This window comes from Bombina bombina, chromosome 3 (assembly GCF_027579735.1).
Source record: "Bombina bombina isolate aBomBom1 chromosome 3, aBomBom1.pri, whole genome shotgun sequence".
NCBI lineage: Eukaryota > Metazoa > Chordata > Amphibia > Anura > Bombinatoridae > Bombina > Bombina bombina.
The window spans coordinates 223,672,249-223,686,191 of record NC_069501.1 but is presented as its reverse complement, the minus strand read 5'-3'; the positions used below and the strand labels follow the sequence as shown (position 1 = coordinate 223,686,191).

Genomic DNA, 13,943 nt, shown 5'->3' with positions numbered 1-13,943 from the left:
AGGGACAATGCACTCTGGCAAGCAGGTGGTAAAATTTCATTGTAGTCAAAGTGGCTACAGGAACACGATTTCAAAGTGTTGGTCTCTGCTGCTGTCTCTTGCTTACGTAGCTTTTCTATAGCCAATACTACAGTATAGAAATTTTCAGTATAGATGGTAATTTCAACAGGTAAAACCGATATTTCATACTACAAACTAAAAACAAAGGAGAGAAAAAAAACACACACGTTTAATTTCCATGCCACTAAGTTAAACTGAGGTATGTGTGAGGGGGTATTTATAAGCATTTGAGGTTTGGGAAACTTTGCCTCCTCCTGGCATGAATGTATATCCCATCAATAACAGCTTGTGGACTCTCGCCACCTATATGAAAAACTAATACACCCCAACAGATAAAATATATAATAAGAACACATTAAATGGGAGAACATTTTACAGTACAATGACTCATTAAACTGTTTTATAGATCATTTAAAGGAACCCGAAAAACCCAACATTTTCTTTCATTATTTGGATAGAACATACCATTTTAAACAACTTTTCAATTTACTTATATTATCAAATTTTCTTTATTCTCTTGTTATCCTTTGCTGAAGCAGCAGCATTGCCCTACTAGGAGCTAGTTGAACACATCTAGTGAGCCAATCACAAGAGACAAATGTGTGCACGCACCAATCAGCAGTTAGCTCCCACTAGTGTAGGATGTGTGTGTATTATTTTTCAACAAGAGATACCAAGAGAACAAAGCACATTTGAAAATAGAAGTGAATTTAAATGTGTCTTAAAATGACATGCTCTCTCTGAATCATTTTGACTTTAATTTTGACTTTCCTATCCCTTTAATATATTTTTAAAGTTCTCAGACTTGATCTAGAAATGTATGTTCTCTTGACAAAAAAATAAAGTTATCAAATGCTCACAAACTAACAGGTTACATTTCATTTTGAAACAAAGTATTGAGATAGAAAGTTAAAACGTTTAATAAGTCACAAAAGCTGATAAAAATACAAACTAGGAGGAAAACAAAAACATAGACTAACACAAAATAAAAGAATTAACCCCTGAGCTGCAATACAACAAACACCCCATTGCAGTGAAATTTCTCGTAACGAAGATACATTACTAACAAGTGTTCTTTGTTACACTGCACACTTCAAACGTTTAAACAAAAAAAGACTTTGACAGTCAACCTGCATATTCACTTAACAGGATTCAAAGCAAAATAAACACCAAGAAAGTATTATTTTGGACTCCCTGCAAACATAAGAAAAATTATAGGATAATTATATTTTAGAAAATGAACTGCCCGCTTCTAAGAATAACTAAAGTTGAAATATGGAATAAGTGTAAAGGCAACAACGCTCATTCATCCTAAACTGCAGGGCTCTGATAAGGAGACGATAACCACACACCCTGTCAGCTCTTACCTCAGCTGTCAGCAGACTCTCGTCATCCTGACCCTCTTCTTACACAGCTCAGCTAAGGACTGATTGGTCCCTCCCAGCTCAAGCTGATGTTCTCAAGGAAACCCCCCCATCTGACAGCAGACTGGAGTCTTGTATAAAAAGTGTCTAGTTTACCATTTTAGGTTACCTAACAGAGGAAAGCTGCAGCTGCTTCTCAGGAAACACCAATAAAATGAAATGATTCTATGTAAATGTACCTTTCGCTTCTTGATTTGCTGTCGTGCCAGGTAACCCCTACACACAGCTTGGAAAAGTGTGAGATTACTCCTGGTCTGCTCATCTCTCTGTTCTTCAAGCTTTGAGAATGTTCCTGCTCTGAAGAATACCTGAGAGAAGAAAAAAAAAAAAAAAAAAAGTATGGCAAACAGAGAAACAATTCTGTAACACATCAGACATGATAGCTGCCTATATCTGAGCAGGTCTAGTTGGAGTATGGAGATATTAAAGGACAATTATATGTGGTGGAACTGCATACTCAACTAGTGCATAATAAAAAGACAATTCAATAGCACTTGCACTGAATTTTAAACGAACAGCAGATTTGTTTCTAACAAATTTCAAATTTTACTTCAAGTTGCCGAGCCCCAGTGCCATGTGACAGCCATCAGCCAATCACGGATTCATATGTATACAATTAAGTCTTGCACATGCTCAGTAGGAGCTGGTGCTTAAAGGGACACTGAACCCAAATTTTTTATTTTGTGATTCAGATAGAGCATGCAATTTTAAGCAACTTTCTAATTTACTCCTATTATCAAATTTTCTAAATTCTTTTGGTATCTTTATTTGAAATGCAAGAATGTAAGTTTAGATGTTGGCCCATTTTTTGTGAACAACCTGGGTTGTTCTTGCCGATTGGTGGATACATTCATCCACCAATAAAAAAGTGCTGTCCAGAGTACTGAACCAAAAATGAAGCTTAGATGCCTCCTTTTCAAATAAAGATAGCAAGTGAACGAAGAAAAAATAATAGGAGTAAATTGGAAAGTTGCTAAAAATTGCATGCTCTATCTGAATCACAAAAGAAAAAAATTTGGGTTCAGTGTCCCTTTAAAGGTGTGCATACAAAAAGACTTTCCAATTTACATCCATTATCAAATTGTGCAAAGTCTCTTAAAACTGCATTGAGTGACGTGTAATATACTAATAGATAAAAGTGGGTATCTAAATATAACTTATCTGTATTCTTGTTATTGTGCATTTAACTCATGTGTGTCCTTATAACAGACACAGTTGCTATTTCAAACATCTAATAAGTTAAACCTATCTATTTAAAAGCACAACGCAGTCTTGTCTCTAACGAAGAAAACCTTATGCCAGACTCACATTTATACCTTACTGGGTCATGACAGTGAGATGCAACAGCTTCCTGTTCCTATATCTTGCACTGCTGCCGTTTCAAAGACCAGCAAAAGCAAAGCTTTACATAGCCAGCAAAGGCCAGTGTTGTTAGTGCATTAGGCTGTAAGGAAGGGATTGCAATCATAACAAAAATGACAGTCATTCATTTTGATCTCTTACTTCTCTCACATAAAGAGCAGTTTAAAATGTGTAAAGAATAAACAGACATTTTTGTTTATGCAATGAGATGGAAGCTCTCCCCAAAGCAGCAGTGACCTTGCCATTATCACAAATGTAACAACCATTGGCAATCCTGGACTCCGTAGATTAACCCCTTCCTGGACATTACATAAGGCTATGACTATTATCCCAGAGCATTCAGCAAAATTCATGATGACTAAACATCTGAATGTGTTAATCAACAGGACACAAAGCTCACTGAGCCTTGCTTGTATTCCCTGACTCATTTGCATGAGGAATTCTGCATGTGGGATGCAAAGCCTGGTCTACACATAATACAAGCCACAATAGGCCCAGCGCTGTATTGTGCCAACTCTAGGAAGCACTGAGTAAGGCCATGAATGGCATGAGACTTCTGCATTGTATTGGTGTGAAATATGGAACAAGTAAAAAATCTCCAGAGCCTGCTGCTGTAGATCAGGGACATCCATCTACAGTCCTTGAGACTGGAAAACCGAAAATAATTTAGAAATATCTTTACTTATACAGGAGGTGAGATAACCAGGTTCTATCATCTAAATAATTTGAGCTGAAATCCTGGCCTGTGATGAAGATTAATCAATCTGATTCCTTCTCAACTTCAAACTGTCTGAATAGGCCTACATTAAATACATATATTTGTACAAGAAGGAAAAGGATTTGTGTGTCTTAATATCACTCCTCTAATAAACAACCAGAATTGGAGAAACCTGCTGTAAACAATGTATGCGTAGAATTACTTGAAAAGTTGGTTGCAAAGCTCAAGGAGAGAGGCACAAAGCATTTGTAGGGTTTGCTGGTTTATGTAACATTAACAGGGCATGAGAGGGGAAACAACATGGTAGCAGGTCGTCCACGTGCTCTTAGGTTGTGTCATATGCTTAGCTGTCACCGTCTTTGTATTGTGCTAATACCACAATACTCGTACAGGTTTTAAACTGCACATACAATGTATATTTACCATTATGTAGTGGTTCAAACTAAAGAGCTAATGAGAAAGTGTTGTACACAGGAGCTCTAAATAGCCTTTCAACTGTAAGTGGAACTGTTAGCGCTCCACTCTCCCTCCCTTGGTCATCTGAATATAATTCTTACACATCACATGTTTTCCATTAGTTCTGGAATAAAAACTGACATTGTTTGCAATTTTAAGTAACTAATGTTATCTAACATTATTTTTTTACAATAAAAGTATTTATGAAGCACGGAGCCACTTCAGTGCTCCCCTAGGAGCCAATGATAGACTAAGCTTTCTGGCTTAGTTAATACAGCTTCTGAATGGTGCCTGTTTGCAAAAAGTTCAGTGGGTGGGTGATTGTGTGTACACACCAAAACTGCAGAAAGATTAAAGCTTACATCATTTTATATACATACACAAGACACCCTCATAAGGCTACCTCAGTATGCTCTCAAGGAAATTAACTTTCAACAAATTAAATAATTATTCAACAAAGAGAGTAGCTGAAATTCAAAGAATGTATATGAATTGCTATTTTTAAGCCTTGTCTAATAAGTTATGGGCCAAAAAAATAGTTGTGCATAGGCATAAACAACAGTTTATTAAAACTGAGCAGGGTGAGACAAAAAGGAGTGCCCCTGAACACAATGTGTATGGGAAGAAAACAATGTTTATGCAAATGTTATTAAAATGTAACCTTTATTGTAGTTGCTTAAAATGACAGCAAGAGAGAGAAAAAAGCAGATACCCTGTTTGCTACCCAGCAAAATTAAAAGCACTACAGTACTGGTGCTAGGTTTAGACTTGTGTTAGTTTTATAGGTGAATAATGTTTAATAAAAGGAAATATAGCTTTGCTGTAAATTTTACCAAAATTACAGTCATATATGTTAAAGTACTCCACTGTATGCATTGAAAATACGGTGAGCAGCTTGCTATATTGAACAAAATATTTACATAAATGGTAGTATTTGACAAATGTCATTTATAGGCAATTGGTCATTTTAAACCTGCTGGCAGGACCTGGCCTGCAGAGAAATTCTTAAATAGTAATGCAGGAATAAATGAATGTACGTTTTTTTACCCATAGACATTTAGAGGTGTGAAGTTAATATATTGCAAATCTATATACTGACCGCAAGTGTGTATATTTTTAAGCAAAGTTATGCCGCTACATGGAGCGGCCAATATATACTAGTTTTGAACAAAATTTGGCTGTTATTATGAAAGACTAAGTTCAGTATGTTTGCTGATAACTAGCGTAGCCATATGAAGAAATGTTAACGTTACTCACTACCCTGGCTGTCTGCCAGGAATGAAGAGATTAAACTAAGGTAAATATACCCCAAGTCTATTGTTTAATAATGACCAGTAGCGAGCAAGTTAAAAAACAAGAGAAATCCCCTAACGCAGTCGTGTTTCACTATCACTTCCTCAGAGGGGTATACAGGGCTGGCAGTGAGTCCTATTTACAATATAGGTGATCCCTCCCCTTGATTCCAATTGGTCATTTGCTGGTAAGTGACATGTATGGTTATTGGTTGAAACGTCATTATGCGAGATCCCATGACCGCTAAATGTCTATGGGTAAAAAAACGTACATTCATTTATTCCTGCATTACTATTTAAGTATTTCTCTGCAAGCCAGGTCCTGCCAGCAGGTTTAAAATGACCAATTACCTATAACTGACATTTGTCAAATACTACCATTTATGTGAATATTTTGTTCAATATAGCAAGCTGCTCACCGTATTTTCAATGTATACAGTAGAGTACTCTAACGTATATGACTAATTTTGGTAACATTTACAGCAAAGCTTTATTATTCACCTATAAAACTAACACAAGTCTAAACATAGCACCAGTACCGTAGTGCTTTTAATTTTACTGGGCAGCAAACAGATTCTGCTTTCTTCTCTCTTTTGCTGTCATTTTAAGCAACTACAATAAAGGTTACATTTTAATAACATTTGCATAAACATTGTTTTCTTCCCATACACATTGTGTTCAGAGGCATTCCTTTTTGTTCTGCTCTGGGGTGGTTTTTTAATTTAAAAGGACACTGAACCCAAATTTTTTTCTTTTGTGATTCAGATAGAGCATGCAATTTTAAGCAACTTTCTAATTTACTCCTATTATCAAATTTTCTTCATTCTCTTGGTATCTTTATTTGAAAAGCAAGAATGTAAGTTTAGATGTCGGTCCATTTTTGGAGAACAACCTGGGTTGTTCTTGCTGATTGGTGGATAAATTCATCCACCAATAAACAAGTGCTGTCCAGGTTCTCAACTTTCTTTTTTAAATAAAGATAGCAAGAGAACGAAGAAAAATTGATAATAGGAGTAAATTATAAAGTTGCTTAAAATTGCATGCTCTATCTGAATCACAAAAAAATATTTGGGTTCAGTATCCCTTAAAAAAACAACAACTAATTTTATTAAACTTTACGCTGTATCTGAATTATGAACAATTAATTCTGACTTTAAACACTTTAGACTGCACGTTGGCATAGAAAACATACAATGATGTATAACTCTCTGATCAGTGTTTTTTTATTCACTTTTATTAAAAAAGTGTTTCATACCACAGATGTTTGCATTTTTATACTAATTGTCGCACTGTGAGATAGTGTATATTTATCCAGCAGCAGGCAGAGAGGGGAGTAAACTGCACTAACTATCCATAGAGGATTATCCAGCAGATCCATTAACTCAGTGTTTTTCAACCAGTGTGCCATGGCACACTATTGTGCCGTGAGAGATCCTCAGGTGTGCTGTGGCAGACTGACAACAGTGTGACATATTTTTTACATTTTGCTTGTTTTTTATTCTGGGCTGTTTTTTTATTTTGAGTGAGATGATGACTGAGGGTAACAGCGCAGTGGCAGCTCGCTCCCCCAACCGTGTTCACACTTGGAAGGAACCCCCACCCACCACAACACGTGTCTAGTGCCGGCTCTACACGCCGCAACACTTCAATCCCCCGTGCATGCTGGCGCAGCTTTGCTCCTCCTCCAGAACAGTTCCAGCAAGCGGGGGTGTCCCTCTTTAAAATTTTGAAATATTGGGAGGTATGTGACAGGCTCATCAGGCATCATTTACAACCATGACATATTGACATTCATTCACAGACAACCATTATGATCGTTTGTGAATGAATGTCAATATGTCATGTATAGTTTGTAGGAGGCATGGCATGACAGTACAGTGTGTGTGTGTGTGTGTATATATATATATATATATATATATATATATATATATATATATATATATATATATATATATATATATATATATACACACTGTATTAGGCTACAATGTGTGATTTTGTAAAATTTTGGGATGGTGGTGTGCCGCAGGATTTTTTAATGTAAAAAAAGTGTGCCACGGCAAAAAAAGGGTTGAAAATCACTGCATTAACTGACGGAGAGGGGAGTATATCGCGCTAGCAGCTTACAGAGGATCAATCAGCTGCGATCAGTCCAGTTGGTGCTACTAGCATCATACTGGGTGCGCTAATTTTGTTAGAATATTTAGTTCACTGGCATCTGACCAATAATATTAGTTGTGCTGCACAAGGAGGTGCCTTTGTAGGTTTCATTTTGTACATTAATGCAGATATCCCTTTTTTCTACACCCCTTTAAATAAATTGTTTAATAAAGAACATTTTTCGTGTCTACAATGTCTATTTGAATTGCTCCTGGTTAGAAAGAGTTACTTATGTACATAAAAGCATAAAGCCATAAATAAGGACTTTGCCAACTGTAGTGGGATGTCTTGCATTATACTTTATTACATGGTAACTTTTATTTTAACAGCATCACTAAATATTCACCAAGAGCGGCATTAAATACATTTTTAGGGGGGGCAGAACTGTGTAATGCTTTTATTTTAAAGTACTGGTTAAAAATAAATGGTTTTAGAGCAATGGCCATGAATGCAATAAATAATAATAAAAACAAGTGGAACTTACCCTGCTCAGGCCCATATGATAACTGCTCTTCTCCAAGTCTAATGCTTCTAAAAGCTCTTCTACAGCCTGTGGGAAATAAAAAAAAAAAAGATGGCAAAGTTCCTGAGATGTTACAATTGTATTGTACAAAATCCAACAGAAATACAGACTGTAAATAAGAAAACATTGTCACAGAAACACCAACCTGTCTAGAACATGAAGGTATTTGTTTGCCTTGGGGGAATGCTGGTCTCAACTATTTAATCATTCACACTATTTATTTATTTTTCCAACCAAGATTTAGTACAAAAAGTGGAGAGAACTTTAACAGGGGCAAATCATAATCTGTGCTTTTTTTAAGAAATTGTACTGACACAGATGTAGTAAATGTATGGATATTTAGGTGGCCAAGCACATAGTGCTGGACAACCTATTATTGTCAGGATTATTATTATTTTCTTTTTATTCCGCCAAGCTTTTTGTTCAATTGCCCATAACTGCTTAACTGTTTGTGCAAAGCTCTTGAAATCAGGTATGCTGGAACAGCCTACTGCTCTGCTGCATCTCATGCGACATTAACTCATAGGTAACAAGGTCTGGCAGCCATATTGTTTTTTGCAACTAATTTCGACAAACGCTTTAAACTCTACTGCTCTGGAATTACTTATGTTACAACTTTGAAACTTGCTGTGCTCACTGCTGCTACGATGTAGCTTTGCTGTTGCTCATATGCCCCGGTCATATGATGTGGCAGCCATCTTGAATTTTGCAACAATCTTCAAACGTCTTCTTCTCTGAAACCGCCAAGTGCAACGAAGCGTAACTTTGCACGTGCTCCTTGCAGGGTCCTCTACCAAGTTTGATCAAACTGCGATTTTTCCATAATCAACATGGCTGCAGCGAGACATTAACCTTTTTATCAAAGTTTAATTGCGTAACTTTGCACTTTCTGCATTATTTTTTACACTTTTCAACTATATTACAGTGTAGTAGACTAGCAGTCGCCAACCAGTGGTCCGTGAGAAGATGTTGGTGGTCCTTAACACCATCAAGCAGGAATTAATCTCCTCTGATGGTGTCACCCCCCCCCCCCGTTGCGCCGCAACTCCCTACAGTGCCTGGCTGAACATCAGTCAAAACCGATGGAGTTAAATTACAATCTCCCTCCGCACGTTGCGTAGTACTGTATAGCTAGATTGTATTTTTAACTCCTCTCGCCCAACGGGCTGTTTAGTGAAAGATGCTTCCATTCTAAAGCCAGCAGAGGTTGGTATAGTCTTGGCTTGAAATAGTGGAATTAAAGTATTTAAAAAAAAATAAAAAATAAAAAATATGTTCTTCCCTTTACCTGTCTTTATAGTAGTTTTACCAATTCCTTTAGATGGACTTACATCACTGATTGTCTTCCTCCCCCTCCATCTTCTTTTTTTTATTAAATAGTAATTATTTTTCATTCTAATAATTTTATTCCACCTGAATTCCAGTAATTGCCATCCAGCAGATCAGCCATATCCCACCAATATTATAGTAATTGCCAGAAATATCAGTCGTGGGTAGCTCACATCCATTTTGAGAGCTTTCTGATATAAACTTAATTTATGACTCCGATGTCTGTCCATGATCATAAGTAGTTTTGAATAATTCCTAACTGGGGAGGTAACTTGGAAGTCTTGTGGCCCTCTTAAACATCCTTTTTTCCTACTTTCTGCCTCTCTGTTTCCAGCTCAAAAGTTGGCACTCACCCTTCATCTGTCATTTGGAAGTATTCTCTCAGTCTGTCATTCAATTAGTTAATTCCAAAAAATAATTCTTAAAAACGTGTAAATATATACATAATGTAAACTTACCTATGGTTATACTAGTTATATACAATGTATGCGCGCGGGCACGCTGTCTAGTCACAGCGCGCCCGATCGCGCTATTAAAATAAATGTAGCTCGCTCCTGCTCTGGTTTGGTAGTGGGAGCAAGCTACATTGAGTTTAATAGGGCGATCGGGCTGGCTGCGATTAGACAGCGTGCCCAGATGCGCTCAGGAGCGGTGTTCTGTTTTCTTTGCTAAATATCTAACAAGTGCAGAATTATATAACATTATTTCCTAGGCTTACTGGCCCTTTAAAGCTGTGAAATTTGCTGTAAAACCATATATTGTGACCTAGAGTTACATCAGTTCATGTTGAAAGTATTAGTCATATGGTGTGGAAGCCATCTTGAAAAAATGTGTTTTCTTTGCATTTGCTTATGGTAGAACTGTAAAAACTTGCTTTATAGCTTTACATTGTGACTTAGCTGCTTGTATGCCATTGTAAAAGCAATGCGCTTGGCCCCCTCTATTGCTGCTTGCAGCTATATTTAAAATATTGCATCTTTAGTGGGTGCACCACATAGCTGATAATTTTGCTGCTAAATAAAGTTCTGGTTCACCCTAGTAGCTACATTTGAACATTTTTGTTTTTATTATATGATCGAAAGAATTATGTTGTTACTATTGTTGCACATTCCTTTATTGAAATCAATTAAGGTTTTATTTTAGTTTGTTTGTTAAAACCAAGCATTTTAAAGCATAGAATGGCACCTTTTACCAATCCCCAGTGGTAACCTCAGCATAGAGTGCCTCTGACTGGCAAATCTGTGTGGTGGTTTGCACTATATTATCCATATGCTACAAGATCAAAATCCGGTGCCAGTCTGATCATCATCCTACCATGGTTAGGATACTAAAAAGCAGGGTTTATAATATTAAAAAATGCACTCTGTACCAGTCTGTTACTCCAGCTCTAATTGGCATACTTTACAACTAGGGCTTGCCTGTATGTACCAAAAAACGCATACGGTGCTACTATATTAACTCTATGTTAAACAGTGAATACGTGCTAGACATAATGATGTATTCAATGCAAAGATTAGCCTTAAAATAATATGTAGATTTTTTACAATTACATTTTTTGTTTAAATATTGAAAAAAAGGTTTAGTGTCTAAAGTTAGTGCCCCCATGTTTGAAGTAGTTTTCTATCTATCTCTGTTTGTGTAAACAAAGATGTGTGAAAACTATAACCTTTTAACAAAGTTAGGACGTACCATGCCTTCCTAACTGTGCTGTGCTTTAGCGCCATAAGGACAGCATGGTACGTCCTAGCTGCTTAGCTGTACTAAAGCCAATGGCGCTTCCAAAATAGATTGCGGTCTGGAGGGAATCCTATTGTCATATGGATGCCCCGCTGGCCCGATCCCATCCTTGAAATCTCGCGATCGCATGCACGATCTCGAGATTTCAATTTATTTACATTGGAATCTTGTTCCGATGTAGACATATTAAACCGGTCATCAAAGGGTTAAATTATCCTATCTTCTACACAGCCTTGTTAGGACAGTCTCTTGTACTACCTGTTTTATATCTGTCTCTTCAGCAGGGGGAACAGATAAAGGGCAACTTAAAGTGATGGTAAAAAGCCGTTACAGTGAATTATAAAAATAAATAGTTCATTCTATGATAAGTAAATCAACAATTTTAAGAGTTAAATTACAGGAAAAGGGAACAAAAACATAATTTATGTAAGAACTTACCAGATAAATTAATTTCTTTCATATTGGCAAGAGTCCATGAGCTAGTGACGTATGGGATATACAATCCTACCAGAAAGGGCAAAGTTTCCCAAACCTCAAAATGCCTATAAATACACCCCAAGTAGTGGGGTGATAAAGAAAGGAGTAAAAAAGCATCAACAAAGGAATTTGGAAATAATTGTGCTTTGTACAAAAAAAATCAAAACCACCATAAAAAGGTTGGGCCTCATGGACTCTTGCCAATATGAAAGAAATTAATTTATCAGGTAAGTTCTTACATAAATCATGTTTTCTTTCATATAATTGGCAAGAGTCCATGAGCTAGTGACGTATGGGATAGCAATACCCAAGATGTGGAACTCCACGCAAGAGTCACTAGAGTGGGAGGGATAAAACAAAAACAGCCATTTTACGCTGGAAAAAAAAAATCCACAACCCAAAATATAAGTGTATTCTCATAAATGAAAAGAAAAACTTAAAACATAAGCAGAAGAATCAAACTGAAACAGCTGCCTGAAGAACTTTTCTACCAAAAACTGCTTCCGAAGAAGCAAATACAGTACATCAAAACGGTAGAATTTAGTAAATGTATGCAAAGAAGACCAAGTTGTTGCTTTCCAAATCTGATCAACTGAAGCTTCATTCTTAAAAGCCCACAAAGTGGAGACTGATCTAGTAGAATGAGCTGTAATTCTCTGAGGCGGGGCTTGACGAAAGCTCTTAACACATCTAAAGAATGTAAGGATCTCTCCAAAGAATTCTTAGGATTAGGACACAAGGAAGGGACAACAATTTCTCTATTAATGTTGTTAGAATTCAAAACCTTAGGTAAGAATTTAAAGGGACAGTATACACTCATTTTCATATAACTGCATGTAATAGACACTACTATAAAGAATAATATGCACAGATACTGATATAAAAATCCAGTATAAAACTGTTTAAAAACTTACTTAGAAGTTGTCATTTTGGCTCTGTTGAAAAGGTAGCTGGAAAGCCCACTGCAAGTGACAAATAAGACACTCCCCCCCTCCCCCTTCTTTTGCATATGAAAAAACCCTTTACACAAACAGGAGCAAGCTGGAGTAGGTAGTCGAGCGTATTCACATAAAACTTTGGGGCTTGGTTAGGAGTCTGAAAATCAGAGCAATGTTATTTAAAAATAAGCAAAACTATACATTAATTTAAAAAAAAACTTTATGGGCTATATAAATAGATTATCTACAAAACATTTATGCAAAGAAAAAATGAGTGTATAATGTCCCTTTAAATGAAGTCAGCAAAACCACCTTATCCTGATGAAAAATCGGAAAAGGAGATTCACAAGAGAGAGCGGATAATTTAGAAACTTTTCTATCAGAAGAGATGGCCAAAAGAAACAACACTTTCCAAGAAAGTAGTTTCATGTCCAAAGAATGCATAGGCTCAAACGGAGGAGCCTGTAAAGCCTTCAAAACTAAATTAAGACTCAAAGGAGGAGAGATTGATTTAATGACAGGCTTGATACCAACGAACCAAAGCCTGCACAAAACAATGAATATCAGGAAGTTTAGCAATCTTTCTGTGAAATAAAACAGAAAGAGCAGAGATTTGTCCTTTCAAGGAACTTGCACACAAACCTTTATCCAAAACATCCTGAAAAAACTCTAAAATTCTAGGAATTCTAAAAGAATGACAAGAGAATTTATGAGAAGAACACCATGAAATGTAAGTCTTTCAAACTCGATAATAAATCTTTTTAGAAACAGATTTACGAGCCTGCAACATAGTATTAATCACTGAGTCAGAGAAACCTCTATGACTAAGCACTAAGAGTTCAATTTCTATACCTTCAAATTTTATGATTTGAGATCGTGATGGAAAAACGGACCTTGAGATAAAAGGTCTGGCCTTAATGGAAGTGGCCAAGGTTGGCAACTGGACATCCGGACAAGATCCGCATACCAAAACCTGTGAGGCCATGCTGGAGCCACCAGCAGCACAAACGATTGCACCATGATGATTTTGGAGATCACTCTTGGAAGAAGAACTAGAGGCGGGAAAATATAAGCAGGTTGATAACACCAAGGAAGTGTCAATGCATCCACTGCTTCCGCCTGAGGATCCCCGGACCTGGACAGGTACCTGGAAAGTTTTTTGTTTAGATGAGATGACATCCGATCTATTTCTGGAAGTCCCCACATCTGAACAATTTGAGAGAACACATCTGGGTGGAGAGACCATTCTCCTGGATGTAAAGTCTGACGACTGAGGTAATCCGCTTCCCAAATGTCTATACCTGGGATATGAACCGCAGAAATTAGACAGGAGCTGGATTCCGCCCAAACAAGTATCCAATATACTTCTTTCATAGCTTGAGGACTGTGAGTGCCACCCTGATGATTGACATAAGCCACAGTTGTGATATTGTCTGTCTGAAAACAAATGAACGGTTCTCTCTTCAA

At 36.8% G+C, this 13,943-nt stretch overlaps 1 protein-coding gene across 9 annotated transcripts in view; it reads right to left on the bottom strand.

The window, feature by feature from the left end:
• Window positions 1-13,943, bottom strand: part of MYO18A (myosin XVIIIA) — a 527,256-nt gene that overhangs the window by 255,927 nt on the left and 257,386 nt on the right. For all 9 annotated transcript variants that reach the window (XM_053706173.1, XM_053706175.1, XM_053706166.1 and 6 more), the window contains 2 exons: window positions 7,957-8,022; window positions 1,664-1,792 (listed from right to left, as the gene is read on the bottom strand). In XM_053706173.1, coding sequence (XP_053562148.1) covers window positions 1,664-1,792; window positions 7,957-8,022 — 195 coding nt within the window. The remainder of the gene's footprint in view (window positions 1-1,663; window positions 1,793-7,956; window positions 8,023-13,943) is intronic.